General features: G+C 35.6%; 2 protein-coding genes across 6 annotated transcripts; both read left to right on the forward strand.

The window, feature by feature from the left end:
* The first annotated feature begins 1,339 nt into the window (after positions 1–1,339).
* On the forward strand, positions 1,340–23,808 carry LOC108197068 (ran-binding protein M homolog). 5 transcript variants are annotated; one of them, XM_017364552.2, is made up of 7 exons: positions 1,340–1,459; positions 5,461–5,513; positions 5,600–5,829; positions 5,935–6,028; positions 21,406–21,465; positions 22,703–22,789; positions 23,193–23,803. In XM_017364552.2, the coding sequence occupies exons 3-7, from the start codon at positions 5,642–5,644 to the stop codon at positions 23,445–23,447; spliced, it is 684 nt and encodes a 227-aa protein (XP_017220041.1). In that variant the 5' UTR covers positions 1,340–1,459; positions 5,461–5,513; positions 5,600–5,641; the 3' UTR covers positions 23,448–23,803. The 5 variants fall into 5 exon arrangements, with proteins under 5 accessions (XP_017220041.1, XP_017220039.1, XP_063939286.1 ...); XM_064083216.1 differs by lacking the exon at positions 1,340–1,459 and adding an exon at positions 3,217–3,362; XM_017364550.2 differs by lacking the exon at positions 5,461–5,513 and having other exon boundaries at positions 23,193–23,802.
* LOC135148354 (pentatricopeptide repeat-containing protein At5g47360) lies at positions 1,459–2,991 on the forward strand. The gene has a single exon (XM_064083215.1). It carries the CDS (start codon positions 1,514–1,516, stop codon positions 2,930–2,932), a length of 1,419 nt encoding a protein of 472 aa, XP_063939285.1. The 5' UTR covers positions 1,459–1,513; the 3' UTR covers positions 2,933–2,991.
* Positions 23,809–24,535: the final 727 nt, after the last annotated feature.

A 24,535-nucleotide genomic window follows, 5' to 3' on the forward strand; every position in this document is an offset into this window, starting at 1 on the left:
GATTTTTTGCATTTCATAAAATGATGGATTTTGTGGCATTCTTCAGTGTATTTTAAATTTTTTGAAATCCCACCAAAATCAATAGGATTTTGAAGCATTGTGCTTAAATCCTATAAATTCTGCGACATTTTACTAAGAATCCGCACAAAATCAAAATCACACATAATCCATTATAAGAGGTGTATTGGATTGGGATTTTAAAGCATTTTTTTGCATTCATGAAAGGTATTCGATTGGGATTGTTTGAAATCCATTAAAATCTTGAGGTATTCGATTGAGATTTTAAATTATGCTGCAAAATCTGGTGGTATTCAATTGGGATTTTAAATTATGCTTTAAAATCCGATGATATTCAATTGGGATTGTTTAAAATCCATTAAAATCTGATGGTATTCAAATGCTGATGGATTTTTTTGGACTTCATAAAATGATGGATTTTGTGGCATTTCGTAGTGTATATTAAATCTTTTGAAATCCCATCAAAATCTATGGGATTTTGAAGTATTGTACTTAAATCCTATCAACTCTGCGACATTTGATCAAGAATCCGCACAAAATCAAAATCACAAAAAACAATTTATTAAAATCCCAATCTAATAAACACCTGTAAAATCCATAGACTAAAAACAATCCATTAAAATCCCAATCGAATATACCCGTTAATATCATACAATCAAAAGCTATCCGTCGCATAAGTTTCATGAAATTTGGATTGGTTGGTCTGGTCTATGTATTTTAGATGTATTGAACTCTGATTTTTGTCATTTTATCTCGATTTATCAGAAAAAAAATATTATAAATTTCGTGGAAGTCTAGGTTTCTAGTTAAAGTGCACCAAACGAGACTTAGATGTTTGATTATTGAATCTTCTAATCTCATCTATCTATATTATTATTATATTATTAAGATCGAAACATTAAAAATTTGTTCAGTCGGTATTCGGACCGAAATACGGGCCTATATATATAACAAGTTATTCTTTTTAACTATTATATATTATCTGTTTTATATTTTCTAACTAAAAGACCTCGATCTTCTAAAATAATATCGAGTAATATAATAATAAATTTTTTATTTAACCGCATTATTCCATCAAAATTTTATTTACACAATAAAATTAGTTAAATTTAAAATATATACAATAAAATTATAAATATTATAATCGTCAGTGTATTGCACGAGTTATAAGTTAGTATAAATAAATATTTAATAATTAAAAGATAAAAGATTGAAACAGAAGTTTGGATAAAAAATGATTCACATGAATTTTTCCAATTAAAGTTCTAACATGTGTCCAATTAAAATATAAATAATTAATTAAATGGGTAAATCAAAATAATTCTACATCTCCATTCCACCACGGTAAGTCGAAGGAGTAACACACTGACGCTGTAAGCAGCTCTCACTCATCCCTGCAAAATCGACGCCATTGAAGCTGTTGAATTCCTCAGTATCAAAGGTACCCACACAGCTTTTCATACGCATATTGTCTTAAATTTGATTTTCTGATGAAATGAGCCGATCGATCACATCATCATATAGATTCACAAATCCCATTTTTGTATTTTCAAGAACCCAATTTTCCTCATCATCTGCAGATCAATATTGGGCCCAATTGCAGAAAAATGGGTCAAACGTTGAAAGAAACCTAAACATGATTAGGGCTCAATTAGATACTTCATCTGTAACTCAAGTGTTACAAAGATGTGTTAATCAACCTGTATTGGGTCTTAGATTCTTTATTTGGGCTGCTTTGCAGCCTAATTATAGACACACTACTTATATGTATAATAAAGTTTGTAACTTGCTGAAAATTAAACTGAACCCTTGTGTCATTAATGATGTTATGGAGGATTTTGGTAGTGAGGGGTGTTTGGGTAGTGTGAAGAGGTTTAAAGTTGTTTTGAATTTGTGTCGAGAGGCTAAGCTTGCGAATGAGGCTTTGTGGGTGTTGAGGAAGATGGAGGAAGGTGGTTGTCGACCGGATACATTGGCGTATAATGTGGTTATTAGGTTGTTTTGTGATAAGGGTGATATGGATGAGGCGGATAGGTTGATGAGGGAAATGAAGGGTTTTGGTCTTTATCCTGATATGATTACGTATGTTGCGATGACTAAGGGTTTTGTGGAGGGTGATAGGTTGGAGGAAGCTTGTGGATTGTTTAAGGTTATGGAGAGTCATGGGTGTTTGCCAAACACGGTGATGTATTCTACACTGCTTGATGGGGTTTGTAGGTTTGGGAGTTTAGACAAGGCGTTGCAGTTGTTGGGGGAGATGGAGAAAGAAGGCGGTGCCAGTAAACCAAATGTTATTACTTATACATCTGTGATACAAAGCTACTGTGAAAATGGCAAGTCCTTAGAGGCATTGAGTATTTTGGATAGAATGGTTGCCAATGGTTCTGTACCTAATAGGGTCACAGCTAGTACTTTAATTAATGGACTTTGTTTAGAGGGGCATGTAAATGAGGTTTATAAGCTCATTTGCAGATTTGTTGGAGAGGGTTTTGTTTCTGATACTGAGTGCTATAGTGCTCTTGTAGTGTCCCTGATGCGGGTTGAAAAAATTCCAGAGGCTGAGAAGGTGTTCAGAAAGATGTTAGCTACCTCTGTGAGTCCTAATAGCCTGGCCTCGAGCCTTTTGATAAAGAAACTTTGTTCAAAAGGGCAGATTCTGGATGGTTATCGCTTGTACGTCGAAATTGAGAAGTTGGGTTGCATATTGACAATTGATTCTGATATTTACTCTATTTTGTTGGCTGGGCTTTGCCAAGACGGACATTTGCTAGAGGCTGCAAATCTTGCTGGGGTAATGGTGGAAAAAGGTATTGGATTGAAACCTCCCTATGCTGAGATCGCGATTGATCATTTGAAAAATCTTGGAGAACTCGAGCTAGTGTCTCATATTTTAAGACTTCAAAACCGGAGTTGACTTACTTTTTTGTATACTTCAGTTCAGACGTTTGGATGCTATTAAAGTTGATCCGTATGTTTCTTTGTTGCATTCTTCATTTCTAATGTTTGGATCATTTTGTATCTAATGGAGTTATGTTTAAGGTGAAAAAGGACATTTAAGCGTTAACTGACTAGAAATGATGGGTTCGTTGGATTGTATATCTGTTTTTGAAATGATCAACTAATACTTTAAAGAACCAAATAGAACTATTTGCTGAACAGAAGTCCTGAAATTGTAAGAAATCATGACTGGCTGAAGTCTAAGTCGCAAGAAACTTTTGTATAAGGGTGCGGAAGGTCAAGGATGTTGGTGATCCTGTGACAAACACTGTATCTGCTGTCTGGATATTAGAAGCTGCAGTATCAGAATAAATCATGTCTGCTAGTATTAAATTTCAATGGAAAAGGTATTACTGAAAATTTATCTCAGTATAGCTCATTACACATGTCTGCATAAGTTTATTTATTGTTGTATGAGACCTGGCAACTCACTATCAGTGAATTTTTCCATTGGCTTAACATCAGTATTGAAAGCTGAATTCTCTCTAGTGGATTTGATAATAATCCCATAATGAAACATTAAATTGAAAGATGAACTCTCTCTAGTGGTGATTTGATAATCCTCTTCTACTGTAGAAAACAATAGAAATAATACTTAAACTTAATAAAATTGAAAATTTAAGAATATATCATTTTTATCATCAATTTTGTAAAAACCAAATTAAAGCGACAATGCAAGTAAAGAAGGCTGGTGGCTGTTTGGAGTATAGTTTTTTTGGTAGTTGAAGAATGGGACTCCTAGTAGCAAAATGATCGTGATATGCTTAGTAGTCCACCTCTAACGACGCACCAACCCCCAATGTAATCCCACTCACCAACCAATATAGTGACGTATATTAATATACTAGAATATTTTATTCAGAAAAATGCAGTACTTGGGAGACATAAAGTGAATGTCAGTTTATTCTGAGCGAAACACAAGCACGGGAGTTGAGTGAAACACTTATGAGAGAAATTTAGAAAACAGGAGAGAGCACTCATTGACACAAACAGACACACTCAGACACAAACAAATAATGATCTTTTGGCTCAGATTCCGGCTCTGAAAGAACAACTTGAACAAAATAAGGCTGAGAATACTCATCTCAAAGCACAAGTGGTTGAACGTTCTTCTTCTTCCACCTCTGTACATAATCAGCTGGAAGTGCATAATGAGAAGTTGTTTAAGTATATTGTAGCATATATTATGAATGTTTTGAAATTTTTGGTGTATATATAAATCTATCTTGCTCAATAAAATAAATTGATTTTTTGAAAAATGGTGATTGGCTTATAGCAAACAAGTGCGGTGAATGCTTCGAATTAGGTATTGAACATTTTTACAACTATGTTTGTGATGGAGTCAAGGGCGTAGCCAATGTATTGGTATTGGGGTCATCCGACACCACTGAAATTTTAAAAAATAAAATTTTATGCTTGTTTTGCTAGGAAGAGTATTTATAGTGGTAAATTATAATTTTGACACCACTGAATGAAATTTTTTGTATGTGTTTTGAATGTAGTAAATTTTGACACCACTGAATGATATTTCTGGTTACGCCCCTGGATGGAGAATGACTCATAGAATTTGGTATTGGAAAGCCTATAGCCATATAGTGTTGTGTTTATGTTTAGTACCGGTTTGATGAAAGATAAGCCATAAGAAGGCTTATGATATCAAGCATAATATTTGACGAAATACATCACCAGTGATTTTTTTTAGGGAAATAGTAATACATGGGAAATAATTTAGCAAAGATTTCCTTGCAAAAACAAGGACGTATTTATTTTAGCTACTTGCAGCTTTAATGTTTTAGTAGAGTCCTCTTACAGCAGAGTTCTACTGAAGGACTATTTTAGTTTTACAGAATTTCTATCTCTTGTTTAGTACCCTTTGAGTTCTAGTACTAAAAATGATAGGAATAATAATATTATTATGGCTATTTAGCTCCTCCGTCCAAATTTGCGATTTTTCATTTGTGTTTTGTTACTGTTGTATATATGTTTTATTCTACATCCACTACCTTCATAAATTCAAATTGCAATTTTCTATATGTGTTTTGTCACTCTGTCTTATATATATATTTTATTCTAATCCACTACCCTCATAAATTCACGGTGATAATATTTACTCCCATCTTCACTTGTAGAAAAATAAGTTGGACTATGTTATAATGATATCAGTTTCCAATATGCAAATGTCTTGCGAGTTTTAGTTGTTACTCATTTTGGTGGTATCCTTTAATGATTATTCAGATATGTATAAAAGTAGGTTTTCTGATCAGCTAAAGTCGGACACACGACAAAGGAAATGATGACACTTAGATTGGCACGGAGTATTACATGTTATATTGTTATCTGGAGGTGTAAAAAAATTGATTTTAACGACTTAAATAGCTAGATGTGTACTATATCCGAGAGAGCTGATAAGCTTTCATGCATATTGATTGTTGAGCTTATGTGCAGGACTGCAGGTTAATTGACATATATTTCATTGTGTATCTGACTTTTATATAATGGTAGGAATTGAGGGTTAGTTTTGTTGTTGACTTTATGAGGTGGCACCTTTTCCTCTTTGACTAATATATGATTGAAATATATACAGGTTCGAAAGAAAATTATGAGTGGCAAGTAATTTTCCTCTAAGATGAAGATTTGTCCTGATCTTTTTCTCCATATCAGATGGGAGGCAAACAGTTATGGGTATCATGGGGATGACGGCTATCTTTATCGTGGTCAAGGAAAGGGAGAGAAATTTGGTCCAACTCCAACCTATACTGCTAACGATACAGTTGGTGGCGGTATCAATTATGCTTCCCAAAAGTTCTTTTTCACGTAAGTGAATATGCGCATTAGCTCATGTTTAGCATATTTAAAATTTTGTAATTCTCTGTCCTACCATAACATTTGTACTAATCTAGTTTAAGTTCATGATGGTAGGAAGAACGGGGAAATGGTAGGAGAGGTTTGCAAGGAGGTGAAAGGTCGGTTATATCCTAATTCCTACCATTGCTGTACACAGCCAGAACGAAGAGTATGTTGTGCCTTTTTCCTTTGTTCCTCAAAGTTCCCTTTGCCCTTTTATCTTTTAACAACAATAAACATGTATTCTAATACTCCTTATATATTAAAGCACCTGTGACTCAACCCTAATGAGTTTCTATTTTGTCCGAGAGTAATTTACTCGAATACAATTTTGTCAGATCAAGGACATGTTTAGCTTAAAACAAACTTGATTCAAACCCGTGGCTACTATAATAGTAAAGTATATAGTTTTAATATATATTGCTTCTGGTAGCTGTATATTTTTAGCTTTTAATCAGAATTTTGAAAGTTTTAAAATATAAATAAATGTATCTCTACATGTTGATTCTGAAAAGATTTAAAGATAAGATAATTGGGACGATGAAAGTCGATTTTGAAGTTGTGTAATTACATAACAAACCGGTAAACATGAGTTCTAATTTCTGAATTTTCATATATTTAGCAAAAAGAATAGAGTTTAGGAGTAACTTTGTATATATACGGGATTTGATATACATGGTTTATTATTATGTACAGAAGTAGACATCTATATCCGAATTTCATAATATTTTACAATTTATTTTAGGTACCTAATTTGATATAATGAGATCACACAAAAATACTATTACATAACTCATCCTGTGGCATGTGTAGTAAGAACATTGTCCACAAGAATTATATAAACATATAATATGTTTGAATTCATTATAACGCAAATAATCCAAATAAGTACTTAAAAAAGCTTAAGCAGACGTAGGTTTCGAAGATACATTCCAGCTAAATTCTAGATTAATGTCCTTAAAAAATAAATGGCCACGCAAACACATAATATTCAAATCGTGGGACGCATCAATAAACTACTAACAACATTAATCCCCTAACAACTTCATCTTGGAGTAATTCACCATTTTGTGCAGCACAAGATGCTTTTTTTTGTTTTTAGACCACATCAGGATTCGATGAGCATATACAGCCCTGAGCTTCTGCAGCACACTTTTCTGATTGTCCTGCAGTTGTTAAAATCAAAAATTAAGTCATGTACTCCCATCCATTTGCACATCAGAGATTTAATTACTTAAGAGGGAGACTACATACCCTCTCAGCTCGCAGTCCAGTACTCCATCCATTTGCGCTGCCCATATAGGACTCTAAGTGTCTCATTACAAAGACGCCGCAGTCCACTACATTGTCGAATGTTTGCCAGCTCATGGTCACGATAGTAGGCTCAAGGTTTACAATTTCATGCTGCTTAGGAACTCGGTAGCATTCCAAATACTGGCAGAAGCAGTCATGCTGCAACGAAACATGTAGTTAGGATGGCCTCTTATCCACTACTCTACACATATCATATTTATTTTATGCTTTATTTTATCAATGCATTGCATGATTTGTGTAGCATACATATATGGCAAAATGTATCCTCGCACAGCAGAAGTACATAAAAAATAAATTATAGTAAAGCACAGATATATGTGCAGATATTGACTTCATTTGAGGAATCGACATACCAGGTTCCATGGTAGATCGCCGTATGTATCCTCCACAGACATCTCCTGCGCTCGGTTGTCTATAATTTCCCATTGTGGCCTTTTAATGTTGTAACATATGATGTAGTGATGTATGCCAGTATACACCGGGAAAAGGAACTACATGGCAAGATTTAAAGTCAATTTTTACAGCACGTAGCAGATCCTACTTTCTACTTTACAATATAAACCCACGAAACAATGGGAATTAAAAATTACCAGTTTGAAATCATTAATGTCAAATATACGGCCATGGATATCATTCACCAGCTGTAGGACCACATCCATGTTATCATCAAAAGCAGCATACCGAGTCAGCCTCGCATCCACATCTCCTTGTGCAACATTCATCAGCATAGGTCCATACTGTATATGGATCAATTAAAAAAAATTACTACTGCTTGGAACACCAATATACACGCTCAACATTGCAACCAAAAAATATATCCAAAATGGAAAACATAATTTCCAATTGATTGCTCACAACACTACCAAAGTGCAGAGCTATATTTAACAATCCCTCATTATCTGGCCTGCTGATTAGCTACTTCTAGGACTCTAAACAAATACATATAATAAGTATACCACTATAATAGTTAGTAACCTGCATAATTATACTGCAGACACAAAAAACTCAAGTTCTTCACAAAACTCTAACCACAGATACAACCACAGCAGTAAGTACCAATCAATCAATGTCAGGACACAAAAGCACAAACAATTTTTATTCGAATGTAAGCCAGAAAAAAAACATACCCCAAATGGCAAACATAATTTCCAATTGATTGCTCACAACACTAACAAAGTGCAGAACTATATTTAACAATCCCTCATTATCTGGCATGTTGATTAGCTACTTCCAGGACTCTCAACACATACACATAATAAGTATACCACTACCCTAGTTAGTAACCTGCATAATTATACTGCAGACACAAAAAACTCATGTTATTCACAAAACTCTAAGCACAGATACAACCACAGCAGCAAGTACCAATAATCAAGCAATGTCAGGACACAAAAGCACAAACAATTTTTATTCGAATGTAAACCATAGGTCTATTGGCAGGACACCTCCCCCACATTGCTACCAAAAAACATACCCAAATTGGCAAACATAATTTCCAATTGATTGCTCACAACACTAACAACGTGCAGAACTATGTTTAACAATCCCTCATTATCTGGCCTGCTGATTAGCTACTTCTAGGACTAAACACGTATACCACTACAATTTCTTAAGTCAACCATGTCAATATATTTAACAATCCCTCATTATCTGACAATAACAGGACATTTCCAGGCAAACTGCATGGTAATTTTTAAACTTTTACATACTTTTTAAGGAATGCTACACGATAACACAGTTTGAAATACCTCAGTCCTAATGGTGGACAGAGAGAACAAGCAAGTTTGGTCATGGATGCAACACACTACCGTTCGGTAAGGAACAAGCAAGTTTGAATATATAAACTTTTACATACTTTTTAAGGAATGTTTTTTGATACAAGATATATAATTACACACTTACTATTGTTTCACTGGTTAGGAACAAGCGCATTGGGGATGATTCCGCTCTGCGTAGCTCATTTTCATTCAGCATGTGTGTCCAGGTGTCAATCACAGTAGACTCCACTTGTGCATTTTCCCGAAGAGACTGAAAATGTGCTTTCGTGCATCTCCTATCTCTCCACTCAAATATGTAGTCCCTACAATAGAGCAGCACTTAATTAGGTATGTAAAAAGGTAGATGTATGAGATTGCGTAACGTTATTCAGTTGAACGAGAAACTCACGACTGATTTGTGCTATCCTTACACAACCACTCTCAAACATCCTTCTCTTCCGTTGTCAGGTTGTGCCGGCTAATATCTGTAATTCTAGTCACATATGGTGATTTGCATATTGCCGTAGGTATGATGTCTCTTCTAGGTCTCACCTTCAAAGGTGCCTGTAAGTCTCTAGTCTCCCTTTGCTCACTGTTTGGTTTGGCAGAAGGAAGCACCGCAGCTGGAGTGAAAACACAGTCGTCCATTGAATCTCCCAAATTTTGAGGGACCACTTGTGTCAAGCCAAGAGAGAAACTAGGAATACTGTCAGTATCCTCTTCATCCCGCGTTGTCCTACGCCCCTGATTTTCACATCTCATTGACAAGCTCTTAGTGATAGGGCTAGACTCTGCAAACATCTGGAAAAATTGCTTAAACCTCCTTTTCAATTAGCAAGCTTTTCATTATCGGGATATAAGGCCATGCTCTCGATGTAATTAGATAGGCACTTATTATAATTTTCCTCCAATTCCAACATATTTGCCTCAAATCTCTTCATATATGGCTGCAACAAGAAAAATTACATTATTCAGGACAACATTTAAAAAAAAAGCACTTATCGTACATGAATCTTTATAGTACCTCTTCCTCAAAATGCCTCTCGATCTCTATATCCGCACGTGCTTGTGTGCTCTGTCCAACATTGGGACTGTCATGTTCTCCACGATCCGCTGCATGCACAATCTAAATCCAACCCAATTAAGACTGTATTAGTTATCATACTAGAACTTATTTGTAGGACATAAATTCCACACAACAGCACACCCACAGTCTCGAAGGACACCCCACATTTTGATTTACAAATCAAAACTGCCGTATACCTTAATTTTTTTAATCCCGTGTCCTGCTGTCTTCCTTACCGAACGGTAGTGTGTTGCATCCATGACCACACTTGCTTGTTCTCTCTGTCCACCATTAGGACTATCATGTCTTCCATGTTCCGTTGCGTTCAGCAGCTAAATCCAAGGCAAATGAGATATAAACATGTTGCATATTAAGACTAAGTTGAAGGACATCCCGCATTTAGACTAAGCATCATGTACAGAAATATAAGAACTGTATCACCCTACCTGTTGCACCGGTTCAGTATCCGTATTTGCAGTATTATAACATCCCCCGTCAACATCCATTCCCTCGCATCCCCCTTCAAACTCCTCCCCAGAGTCCCCTGAAACACTGTCCGGGACCACCATCTCTTTCATTGACAGCTCTCTAGATATACTCTGTCCAAATAAGAGGCAAGCAAGACAATTTCAAACCATAGAACCATTGAAAAAAATATTATAAATTACACAATAATAGAGTTTCACATACCTCAGTCTCGGTATTACTTGTACCACGAGGTCCCACGTGCTTCTCCACATCCTATTTAACATGCCATAAAGGCATTAGTCAAAGACCAACTTAAAAGGAACAAAGTCTTGTGAATTTATGTTTTACTTAAATTTTTATTATGCATACAACTACTGCTTTGACAATAGGTATGCTCCTGCGTTTATCATGCATCATTGTAACTGCCGTCAGTTATACAAGATTAGTCAAATGGTCAATTTTAAAATTTAAAGTTGGAACAAATGATTTTTTTTCAACATACCCATATGCAACATCCATCCTGCTGATAAGATACCCCTAGGACTCTAAACACATACATTTAATAAGTACGCCAGTAATTTTTTTCAGTCAGCCATGTAAATATATTAAGCAATCCCTCATAATCTGACATTTCCAGGCAAGTTGCATGATAATTTTTAAACAGTGACATAACTTTTAACAAATTTGTAAAACTATATACTACACGCTAACACATTTTTAAATACCTCAGTCGCGGTATTACTAGGACCACCCGATCCCACGTGCTTGTCAACATCCTATATAACATAACATAAAGGCAATAGTCAGTAGCCAGCTTAAATTTTCGCAAGACAGTAACACACACTACAGCTTACCTGTACTTCATCTTCTATTAACACAAGGGATCCTACGTCAAATTTATCCTCGTCAGTCTCGTTCTTCTCTCTCTCTCGCAGGATGTCGTCGGTCCAACTCAAATATGCGGGATAAGTAATATTCCTCTCCATCGAATTGTTGCTCCGGATACAGGTAGCATAGCAGTACTGGTGCAGCACAAAATAAAAAATTCATTGCACTAGTCACATATTAATAATGTAAAAGAACAGTAAATGTACAACGCTTAAAAAACTTACAATTAAAAATGCCAAAGGACCTGCAAAATTCCTCCACTTGTGTTCTGCCCAGAAAGCATGCGTCTTGTGCAGCTTATCTATCAGCAACTTACACCAATTGTACTGTCCACATTCATCTACATTACCTCCAAAGCTGAGCATCTTTCGCGATATCCACCTATTCTGATTCGCCTCGATAAAAAAATTGTACACAAGAACCAGAAAGTTCATTTTGAAGTTGTAATCAGCCCGTCTGCTTTTTTTTATTGCATTCATGACCATGAACGGAGATATAGACTTGCCTTCATATTGGTTGTCCTAATCAGTCTTCGCTATTTTCCCTTCTTTAAGTTCTATCTCTAAATCACCTAGTGGTAGACCAATAATCTTGTGAACAAGAGTATCCGTGATCAAGACATCTCCCGCCTTCAAACGAAGTCCACATGTCCTGCTGCAGAACGAGTCAACAATCTTATATCCAAGCCTATGCTGGTAAGTTTTCATGCGGAAATCTAATAGCAGCCCGAAACCGGCCTTCTTCACCCACTCTGTTTGAGCATTAGACAGTGTGAGCAGCACATTGGTTATAATTGAGGGCGTAAATTTCTTCTGAAGATATCCCTCATAGTTCCTCTTCTTTTTTTCCTGTTCTTGCTTTGGTGGTGTCGCACGAACTGCTAATCGAGCCCTGTTTGCAATACATCGCGCTGCGCGCCTCCGGGCCTGCACATAAAGTCATGTGACAATGTCATGTACAATGTTTAGCACACCACACACTAACTAAACACAACTGCATTTTCGTTTAACTGGACGATAACACGAAGCAAGTGGTCATGGTTATGTATTCACAGATTTTAAAAGCACTGTAAACAATACCTCAGGAATTTTAGATGAGGTGGATCGTACTCTCGGCATGTCAGGCTTAACAGCTGCAGAGTCATCCCGCCCATCGCTACTGTTCTGCATATTCTAAACGTCACCAAACAAATATGCACACAATTAATGATTGCTTGACGAAACTCCGGTTATAGTTCACAATGCGCGTCATCTCTAAATACAGCGTGCTGGAAAATTAAATTACCTTGATGCGTAACCGTTTCACAATAGATGCCGTGGAAACCTGTGATTTTGCATGGAAATCTGAACCTCCAGCCTTTCCACTAGCTTGTCCTGCATACTTCTTACCCGAGCTTTGAAAACACTCTTCAGGCGTCATAAAATCGTCCTCCTCCTCGTCTGAAGCGTTCCGACGCATCTGATCTGCCTCCATCCTTTCCCTTCGTATGTCCAACCTACGCAATGGTGTTGTCACCTCACCTGGTGACTTGCCAATCACGCTTCCGCGTACTTTTTTCTTCAGTAAAGATCCCCCAGAAACAATCCCGGGATGTCTTCACTTGAGCTGTCATCATCAATAATGACGTATTCCGGTTTCTTCTTCGTCCAATTGTATAACCACGGGCTAGCAATTAGTCTCCCGCTTCTCCTTCGACCTAACCACATGACGCAAAATAGCACATTATAACCAGTGCAAGACTCATTTAAAACAGCAACAAACAAGCAATTTCTTGAAACAAGGCAGAGAATTCTATTCAGTCAAAGCTCATATGCAATATCATTGCGTAGCAACACACCAGAATGTCTTTACATTGCTGTGCATATTCTCAACAACAAGCTTCAAAATAAGATACAGAGTTATGCAATCCCCATATTCACACCTTTTCAAAATACAATCCCCCAATTACAGATAAGCCAACAATCCCCATATTCACACCTTTTTCAAAGTACAATAAAAATAACAAGTTCATCACCCACTTACAGGGCAACCCATAGGGCATATTTGCAAGACACATTCCCCAAAATACAATCCCTCAATCAAGCAACACAAAAATGCAATTTCTCGAGAATTAAAGCAACAAAATGCAGAACTAAAGAGCGCAATGAATTTCAAACTTCCAACAGAAAATACCCAATTTCAACCAGAGCAGTCAACCATGGATCACAAAAACTGCTGTGATATTAAAAAACACTCGCACAAACTAAAATTTGTAACAAAGCCCTCACAAATAAAACCGGGCACAAACGATCGAAACCCTATTAAAGTACGAATGCAGGACAACCCACCCATTAGACCCCCAAGTTCATATAATCTGATAATTTGCTGAACCTAAAAAAGACATGCATCTCAATTGAAGGACATAAACAGGAGAGTGTTAACTTACCAGAGCTCATCTTCGCCCAAATTAGCTTTGCTCTTCAAACTCTTCGCCGCTTGTTAGATAATGTTCCAATCGCCCTACAAATATGAGACTAACCTTCACCGAGAGTGAGGGATTAATGATAGCGTTGATGTGTCCTTCACCGGATGTTGCGGGATTAGCCTTGCAGAGACGTGCGCGTGCTAAGAGTTTAAAACTGGCAGCCGTTTTTTTTTAATTATTAAATCTCAGCCATTGGATAGTTTAAAAAACCAACGGTGGATCTGATGGACTCCAATAAAGCCAAAATTTTAGTGTCCCACAGAACTCCACTCTATATATATATAGGGCAACATTCAAGAGAGGGACTCCTTATATGGAGTTATATAGTGCGCCACTATAAATCATCAATTTTATTATAAATTTTATTATAGAATACAAACTGATTCTACAACAGAATAATTCTGGATGATTATTATTCTGTTATAGAATCATGTTGAGATATTGCATAATTTTAGATGATCTTTGGAATAAAAAAATTTTATAACTTCGTTTTCGGTTTAATAATCAAAATTTGCAATTATATTTCATAAAAAATATAATAGAATATATATTATGTATATATTTATAATGGTGTGCTACGTAACTCCATATAAGAGGGTATGCTATCGAGTGCTAGCACACCATTATAAATATACACATAATATATATTTTATTATATTTTTTATGGAATATAATTGCAAATTTTGATTATTAAACCGAAAACGAAGTTATACAATTTTTTTATTCCAAAGATCATCTAAAATTATGCAATATCTCAACATGATTCTATAACAGAATAATAATCATCCAGAATTATTCTGTAGTAGAATCAGTTTCGAAAATATACTTTTTTTCATCAAATTTTAAGGGTTAGATTACTTTAAATAGATATATTTTATAGTATTCTATATTAGAATCACGTTTTATATGTATTCTATAATAGAATTTATAATAAAATTGATGATTTACAATGGCGCACTATGTAACTCCATATAAGGAGTAACTCTCTGGAATGTTGACCTATATATATATACACACCTGTATATATATATACCTAGATATATATATATACATATTTATGTATTTACATATGTATAGGGTCATGTTCCACATAAAACCATTAGCCATAGAGCCCTTAGAACCTTTACATTATTTCTAGTATTTGTTAGGGTTCTGCAGAAGAACTGCACATGAAAAATATATCTTATTTATGTATTATATTTTGAAATTACTTTTGAACACACACAGCGATGCAAAAAAACATGTATTTAGAAGACCAGACATCGATGCAAAAAAACATGTATTTAGATGCTCAAGTACCGGCTGTGGAGTAGGAGTGAGGCCTAGAGAGCAGGAAGGCCAATTCTCCCGTCTAATGAACTCAGCCTCGTCGCTAGCAGCAATAAAAGATCCGGCAGCAGCAGTAGATGGCTCGGCTACAGTAGCAGTAGAAGGCTCGGCAATAGCAGTTGTAGATGGCTCAGGTCCACGATGCTCGCCTGTATCTACATGAGTTTCCTCCTGAACCGCAGTGACCTCATGCTCGTCAGCAGGATCAACATCATCAACCGGCTCATCAACTAATCGTCCGCTAGCTTGACCTCCTCTCCCACCAGCACGGCCTCCTCTCGTACCACCAGCACGACCTACTCTACCACTTCTGGGCTGATGACCTGCATCCTCCCTCCCCTCGTCCTGTCTACCCTCTTCTTGTCTAGCTTGGTGCTCCTCTTCTCGAAGTGCATCAAACACGTATACAGACTGATCTCGATTCTCGGAGATGCTGCATACCCTGAGTGGCTAGTAAGGATAGATCCGGGAGAATAGCTGCCGCCCCGTTTTCTTAGTCTGTAGCAACACTCCCTGAAATACAACGAATACAAATACAATATCAACTACTAGAACTCATCAAATAAAGCATGACGACTAATACAACTCATACCCCAACTACATATAACGAAAAAGACATGATACATATCACATAAAGTGTAGATATAATAGTGAAAAAATACTTACCAGGTGGACATGCAATGCACCCAAACAACTAATGAACCTCACATTCCTGTGCATATACCAATCCATGTACTCCGGGACTGTAGCATCACCATCGATCAGGTCAGCAGTAAATATATGCTCTAGATGATGCTCCCAGAGTGCCACACTCGGCTGATGTGTCCGTGCATAATCCAAGGCCTTCTGGCTCCTCAGCGTCATAGCATGATGCTCCAGTAAGTAGCCCGGGTCACCAGGAATGTGCTCCATCATGCCAAATTGTCTAGCTACTCTGTCCGGCAGATGTGGCTCCACCAGGTGAACACATATCACAGGGCTGAGATAGCGCCAGAGATGATGACCGGCCAAACAGTAGTCTGGCAATGTGTCAAGAATGCGAGCATAAGGCTCCCAAATGAACCGACCCGGAGCAAGCTCATCCAATGCCGTTCGAGCCGTAGACATGGTGCGTCCATCACTTTCCACGAGGGAATGTTCAACAAGCCACCTATAGACATCATGAAAATACAATAAAAACACATTAGTCAATTTGAAAGACAGTTCGCAACTTGAAGAGACAAACTAGTAAAACACAGCTACTATGTACCTGACTCCATGTGGTCCCGGAAGCTGATCCGCCCAGAAAGCACCATCCACTAACGGAACAGTGGTCCGAATAGGGGCAAGAGTGGGCAACCTCTCCCATGCCCACAGCTGCAGTAAGAGAAGGCATCCAGCTACCTCCTCAGTACCCACTTTGCCACCATTACAAAGCTTTCTGTAGAGACGGGCCAGAACAGCTAGACCCCATGCATAATCTCCGAACGCCTCTAGGCCACGAACAAAATGCACCCACATCGAGTGTATTAGTCCACCTGAATGGTTAGTGAACAGTGACCCCTCCAAGCGGCTGCATCAAATAACACCTGGCTTGATGTCTAATCTCCTCATCCCCTGTAGCATCACGTAATACTGCTGGAGTGATAGCCTCATACCAAATGAGCCGTATCCTCGAGTTATTGAAACTCTCGGGTGTTGGAATCTGTCCAAATATGCCACTAATGGTGGTCGCCCCGCTTTGTCAAGGTGCATGGCTGATAGGACACATCTAGGGAGCTCCGGCAATGGGTAACCCGAGCAAAACACTAACATCCTGCAGTGTAACAGTACACTCTCCCATTGGCAAGTGGAATGTATGTGTCGCTGGTCGCCGTCTCTCTACCAGAGCATCGATCAGACTCCAATCAAGCTGAAGTGAAGATATCCGAGCTACCCCTTAAACGCTAGCTGCCTGTAGAATGGGGATCAGCCGAACGTCAATGTTCAAGTCATTAGAGTTGGCGTTACGACGCCTGAGCCTCTGTATATGCAACACATGAAAATATTTTAGTATAGTATTTATTAATTTTATAAACAAAAAACATTTTAGTTGGAAAACAATAAAAAATACATTTTAAACACTACATTATTAAGTGTTTAAAGATCAAAACGACAGTTGAAAAAGCGTTTTTGCTTTAGACACCAGATGATACTGCATTTATCCGCAAATGAGAAAACAAAAAAAGATAAAAACGCAAAACGAAATAGTGTTTTGTTCAAAGCTAAAAATTCAATTGTCGTAGACGCTTAACGATACTGTGTTTTAATAATATTTAAAGTAAAAGAATAAGGCTAGACGCTAGTTTAAGTGGCGTTTTGATTATAAACGCTATTGCGTCTTGCGTTTTTGTATTCAACACAACACTGATAGAACAGTCTGTGTGTCTCACTGCCCAAACCCTAAACACTTTTCTGTGTTTATCCACTGCCAAGCCAAGCCAAGTAAAACAATTCAAATATCTGCGCCAATCCCTAACAAGTCGGTTGTGAAGAATTTGATAGATACAATCATGGCTTCGGGTTCAGGTTCGAAAGTTGGAACTTGGAAATACAGTACTTGGATGGATTATTTTGACGGTGATATAATCCAATCTCAATTAGAAGGTTTTGTTATGATAAACCTGTTTCGAAGCATGTTAGACTAGATTCGAGTATGAATTACGATAATTTATGTGTTTTTTATACTCCCTCTGTCCCATTTAATTGTATACGTTTCTTTTCAACTGCTCGACACGCATTTCAATGCTCTTATAAAATATAGTTCCGTAACTTATTTTTGAGATTTTCTTTTTCTGAATAAAAATATAACATACAAACTTTAATTCAGAAAAAAAAAATTTTAAAAATAAATTACACAACTACACTTTACAGGAGCATTAAAGTCCGTGCCGCGTCCCCGTCCCCCAATGTATACAACTCAGGGGGACGGAGGGAGTATTCAAAGTTTAATTTAAGTGCCCTTTTATATTCAAAGTTGAAGATTTGAGTATTTAAAACAAACAAAATGCCACACGATGTGGTGTCTTACATATTTATAAAAAATAACAAAAAACAATTGAACGACACACAAAGTAGCGTTTAACATATTTGAAAAAAATAAATACTTTAAGTAGCGTTTTATGTGTTTAAATCCACTAAAACGTTTCACAATGTTGCGTTTTGGTTTTTCAACCAAAACGCTACACGAGAAACGTCACTCAATGATATTCAGGGCCATCTTTTGGCATAATGTCATTCAGGGCATTAATCTTTGTTATAATGTCATTGGGGGCCAAAACCCCACTCGTCACTGTTAACCGTTGGAGGAGTTTGAACAATTTATATACTAAACATGTAAACGCTACTTCGCGTAGCATCTATGTCGTTATTTAAAATATTAAAACGCTACTTCGTGTAGAGTTTTTCTTTTATATTAAAATACAGTTTATCTCTTTATAAGTCTGACGTTAGTTAGTCTAAACATTAGTTAGTCTAATGTTTTATTTGTTTATAAAAAATTAAAACGCCAAATGATGTCACGTTTGATTGCAAGAGTAAGACACACTACTGTAGTTGCGTCACTAATTGTTATTTTGGGTTTTTTTCTGGAAAAACGTTATTCGGGGCATTATTTTCATTATTTATGATAATGAGGGCCCTTTTTCCCAAATATTCTACAAAAGTAGAAATTAAATTGAATTTACATTCTTAAAATTAAGTAAACATTTTGAGAGGTTATGTTTTTCAATTTAAATATTTGATATACAAGTAAATGAAATCGAAATTGTTATAGCCTATGTAAATAATATATACTGTACAAGTGTATATGTGAATGGTTAATCCTGGAAAAGTCATCGAATATTACGTAATAGTATATAATCATTTGTGAAAGACCCTGTGTATATTGATAGTTAGTCAAAAATTATATGTTTACATATAATTATGTATCATCATGGCTTATAACCTTTTTGTGTATGTGCACGTATATGGTGTTATTTTTATTGATTTCAATTGTTTGTATTATTTTTGTTGTTTCCTTCCAAAAACACTTTTTAATGTATTAAATCTTGTAGATTCAGATTTGAATGTTTTGTGTATATGAAAGAGTTGTGGTATTATATATGTATGAAAAAATTATGGTACAAAATTTCCATCTTAGCAATAATGTTAATACTTAATAGTGACTAGAAAATTCTGACTACAAATCAGGTTATATTTTGAAGTTTACTGATTAAATAACCTGAAATATGTTTGATGGATCATGGATGATCATACATGCTAGGATTGCAATTTGTTTCTTCTTTTTTCGGATCTCTGGCAGTGCTGGGAAAAAAAATAAAAATTGAGGGAAAATTGAAGGAAATAAGAATAGAAGGCCACAAAGAAAAGTTTGAATGAGAAGGTGGTGAAATGCATCTCTTGCAAGTCTGCAACAAATGCATCAGATCTGCTTCTCTTTCTTCCTCGGCCTTTCCTTTTATTTTCCCTTGCTCAATAATTGTCAGCCATTACCTCTAAAGATCTCAAACAGTAATAGAAATTGAAACACTATCCGTCACACATAATCTGGATTATTTGATAGATTAGAGAGTGAGTAGTCAACATGATTCAAGGTATAAGCTCATATCTATTGTTATTATTTGTAGGTTTGATTCACACTAATGTTGAGATAACAAAAATTTCACCAAAATTGTTTCATATACACAATTTATCACCATATAGTCTTATACACTTGATAAACATTCAATTTTGACTCTAAAATATTGAATACATTGAGATATGTTCTTAAAAACTTTAAAAGAACAATTGATGCCAATCAAACAACCATCATTGCACACAGACACTCCTTGGTGCTTTATGTTCCCTTGCTGACAGTGACTGATTGTACTTAACACAGAAATGAGATACGCTCCTTTGTGCTTTATGTTCTATGTAGTCATCTTCCCGTTCCCGTGTGTAGTCAAGTTCCTGTTCTCAAACTCCGATCATGGCTCCAAGCTTGACTCCCCAACTTTTATTTTGAAAGATTGAGCTGTAAATTGCTGACAGTGACTGATTGTACCCAACACAGAAGTGAGAAGTCTGACAAGTTCTGCCTCTTGTATTGAGATCAAATTATAGTGTGCACTCGTAGAGAATCGGTAGAAGCAGAGTTGAGGATTGGAGAAATTAAATAAGAAAAATGTCAGGAACTAGGTTTGTTAATTTTATATAATATTGTGATTTTCAGTTATTTAAGTGCAGGAATGTAAGATGTAAAACAACAATTCGATATAGATTGAAGAGAAAGAGTCGAAGAGAGATATAAATTAGAAATAAGAGAGAGTTTAGAGAGATAAAAGCTTGACAAAAGCTTAGAGAAGAAGTGAGTTAAATATAGAGAAAGAAAATAGTGGTGGAACAAGTTCAAATTTCATGTCATTTTACATGATTGAGAATTACAACTGCTACTTCTATATAGACTTAGCTAACCAGTAACAACTTCTGAGAAAGATACAAACACCCCTACACCTTAATACTCAACTACAACTGCTGTTACTTATTAGTCACACTACTACTATTAAGTAATACTCCTAATATAGGCTAGTCCTAACATATGGAAATATAAAATATACAGAATCAAGTGCAAGGGGTATAATTCACCTATAAGCAATTGAGCATTCAATCGCAGTATGGCAGTCAGCAATAGAACATTAAAAATAAAATGATATAGACCATTTTTTCCTTAAAAAAATTGTTATTTGGTGCCTTGACATATAATTGTTATTGCTTGATGAGTACAATTTTGTAGCTTAAAGGTAACAAAGTTGAATTTTGAGTCCATTGGTATTTGGTACCTCAAATAGTTGTTAACGTCAATACTTTGCAACTTGGACAAGTAACCTAGTGAAGTTCCCAAGTATTAACTTCAACAAAGCAGGTAGTACATTCGTTCTGCTAGAAGGAATAATTAATTAGGACAGGTTCTGTTAGGTTCTTAGATTCGGGTCTTTTCGTGCTTATGTTTTTACTTACTTTGGTTAGTTACTAATATACATCAGTGTTTAGAAATCTGAATTTGTAAAGCACTTATTTTCTGTTGTGTGCTCCTTAACCTATTAGAGCTCGTCCATCAATTCTTTCTGAAAAAAGAGCGAGAACGCTAAGAAAAGATTCGATACATGATAGATAAAGATTAATATTTACAGTAAGAGTTAGGTAGTGGTTTATTCTTAGATGCTCCTATTCTCCAAGTACTTGACTTACCCAATTCTTGGCAGGACGACACCTCAGCTACTTGTTTCCTGCTTCATTGCCAGAAATTCATTGAGCTGGTTCGGGTAAATAGCATTCTGTTAAATAACTTGTATCCACAATCTATGTAAAGTGCCAGTTAGTTTTTTTCTTGGGTTTCTTTACAAGACAACTGTAGATCATGTACACAGTTTCTTGTGCTCCTGTTTTGACCTGTGTTATTTTCTGTCGTAATATCTTCGAGCAATGAGGAAAAGTGTCATATGTTGCCATCTTTCTATCATTGTATCTTCGAGCAATGATGAAAAGTGTTATATGTAGCCATTTGAAGATATAGTTCCGAGCTCATTGTGCTTTGTTTGATTATTTAACTGAGCAATCAAATTCAGCTTTTAAGGTGTAGTTTGTAATTCTATTCAATTAATTTTGCTGACCTTGGTTGACTAGCAACTTGATCTTTTCTTAGAAGTTATGCCAGAACAACTAGGAGTAAGTGCACAGAGGAAACCTTCTTTTATTTATTAATTATTATTTATAGTAGCTTACAGGCCGTGCAAAGCATGAGTTAATTTTAAATGATTTATTTTTTTTTCAATAAATTTTAATTATTATTTTTTCGAACTTTTTTATAATTTAAAAATAGAATATAATGTAATTGTTATGATTTTTAATTTATTTATATCTCTAAAATTAATATTGTAATATTTAAAATTTAATACGTTGCTGTGGGGATCAAATCTCAGACATTTTTATGGACTTCTTTTAGTATTATATCTAAGATTCACATCAATTTGAGTTGAAAATTTTAACAGATGTGATTTAGGAGGGGTAACCAAGATTGAGGTACCATACCAAACTACAAATTATACCTATGTTCAGTTTTTATAGTTTAGTATAGATATGTAGTTGTGGATAATAAGCCTATTAGTTAGAAAGCTTAAAACTAAAAGCACTTGTTAAATTGATTGATACAATTAGTCCACCAGTAACTAAAAGCAAAATCATTCAAAACAATGATATGCACTGCTGACCCCCTATCTTTTGGATTGGATACTTTATTTTTCAGCTTAGTCAATTTGTAAGCCTAAGTTTTAATCATCAGATTTCACATAATATATCACTTAATACAAAACTGGAATATGGATTTTTATCTTGTCATTAAGTTAAATTGGTAACTTAAAATTGTTTGTTTCTGGTCTTGTGCTTTTGTTCTATTTGGTTTCTTGTGTGATGCTACATTATTTAAGATTCAGTTATGAGTAAGCTTGCTGATAGGGGATGATGTTGAACAACTAAACATGTGGAGTTATTTCTTGCGTGTAGGAAGCAAATCTGGAGAAAGCTATCTTCTATGGAAGGAGTGCATTTGAAAAGTTCTATGAGTTTGAAGAAGATAAAGATCTGCTTAAGGTACCTTTAAAATATTTTGTGCTCGTACTGCCCTATATATATTGTGCTTTGTGCAGTGAGAATCTTCTACTTTTGGAATTCCAATAACTTTTAAGCAAGGGAAGGGAAGAAGAAAATCACATCTGTCCTTTATCTTGTCGCCGCCTCTTTTGTTGCTTTAGAATCATCTCCTCTTTGTTCGCCTGTTTAGCATGATGATTTCCCTAATAGTAAAATAATATCATCAATTGTTGCTAGTGTTTTACGTTGAATGAAAAAAGTAAAATGGCTTTGGCAAGTTACTCATCATTATCGCTGTTATCTTATAGCTCTGGGGATTGAGAGACATTATTTTTTATCTGTAATTAAATATTTATTCCGTGTACGTAAGTTTGGTAACCGGGCTGTTTGGATGTCTGTGTAGGACTGTTCTGCTCTGTTAGTGTATGCACAACTAGAGAAATCATCAGTTGGATATCTTCTAGAAGATTCACAACGAGAAATTGTGGTGGATGCAGTTAATGCGTTTGTCTTGTCAGTAAATCCCAACTTAGAAGATCGAAAGAGTTGCTCGCAATCTCATCTTGAGAAGTTACTGAGGCAACTAACTGCTTGTTTCTTGGAGGGGAGGTCGCTAAATGGTACCAAGGTGAAGCATTCCATATCCACAGAATACTAGAGGCCTCAGTAAGAAGGGTTTAGATATCAAAACTAGTAGTTTTACAACTCTCGTCTTGACGGCCCCAAATTCAGTTCATATATCCAGATGTTGGCAAGAGTCCAAAAGTGAAAGTTTTTGCATGTCGAACATCAGAATAGAAGTCATCTGTAATATATATGTTTTGGATGTTCTACATTGCTCAGGACACTGTGTTTTCTGTTCTCCATGTTCATGTTTGCGTCTCTGAGATATACATGTAGAGTCTGTAGGCAGTCCCAGCTTATTGGTAATTACAAATTCTTTCCACACAAGTTAATAAGAATGTTGTTCTATAAAGTGGCAATTTACAGTTTCATGTGCTGTGTTTGACCGTAAATATCTCACTTAAAGAAGTTATTTCTCACTTAAAACAGAGAAATGGATTATAAGTGATAAGTAGAAGATGATTTATAAGTTATTAAAGTGTTTGGATAATGTAAATTATAGATTATTTAAGTGTTTGGATAATTATAATTTTACTCAGAATGTTTGGTAATTTAAAGTAGAGTGTTATTACATAAGAAAAATGAAAAGAAGCGAAGCTGTGAAAATAAGTCAGCCTTTTCAACTTCCAACTTCTTTCAACGCTTAAAAGTGTTTTTTGCTTCTTTACATAAACAGTCACTAGAAGTGGAAGCCAACTTTTTAATAAAAAGAAGCAACTATACTTCTGCTTCCCAAACATGCACAATCGTGTCTGGAAACAAAATTAAGAAATATTACGCCTGGAAACAAAATTAAGAGTTTTTGTTTAAACTACAAATGTGCATTTATGATTCACATCTAGTAAGTTGTAATTTATAAATACTTGTTTCGTCCCATAATAAAAGTCATTTTAAAAATAATTACACATATTAAAAAACTTTGACATCATTCATAGTCATTAGAAGACTTTATCTCTAGTTATCACTCTTTACAGTGATATACTTCCTCCGTCCCCCTCAATTGTTTACATTGGAGGACGGGGACTCGGCACGTATTTGAGTGTTCTCATAAAGTATAGCTTTATTTTGAATTTTTTTTCCTTTTGAATAAAAGTTTAGTGTTTAAATTTTTATACAAAAAAG

The sequence above is a fragment of the Daucus carota genome, chromosome 8 (assembly GCF_001625215.2).
Source record: "Daucus carota subsp. sativus chromosome 8, DH1 v3.0, whole genome shotgun sequence".
Taxonomy (NCBI): Eukaryota; Viridiplantae; Streptophyta; class Magnoliopsida; order Apiales; family Apiaceae; genus Daucus; species Daucus carota.

Coding starts and splice junctions, on each gene's coding strand:
- LOC108197068 (XM_017364552.2), top strand. CDS start 5,642: ATGAAGATTTGTCCTGATCTTTTTCTCCATATCAGATGGGAGGCAAAC. Junction 6,029..21,405: donor GTACACAGCCAGAACGAAGA/GTATGTTGTGCC, acceptor AATTCTTGGCAG/GACGACACCTCAGCTACTTG. Junction 21,466..22,702: donor AATTCATTGAGCTGGTTCGG/GTAAATAGCATT, acceptor TCTTGCGTGTAG/GAAGCAAATCTGGAGAAAGC.
- LOC135148354 (XM_064083215.1), top strand. CDS start 1,514: ATGAGCCGATCGATCACATCATCATATAGATTCACAAATCCCATTTTT.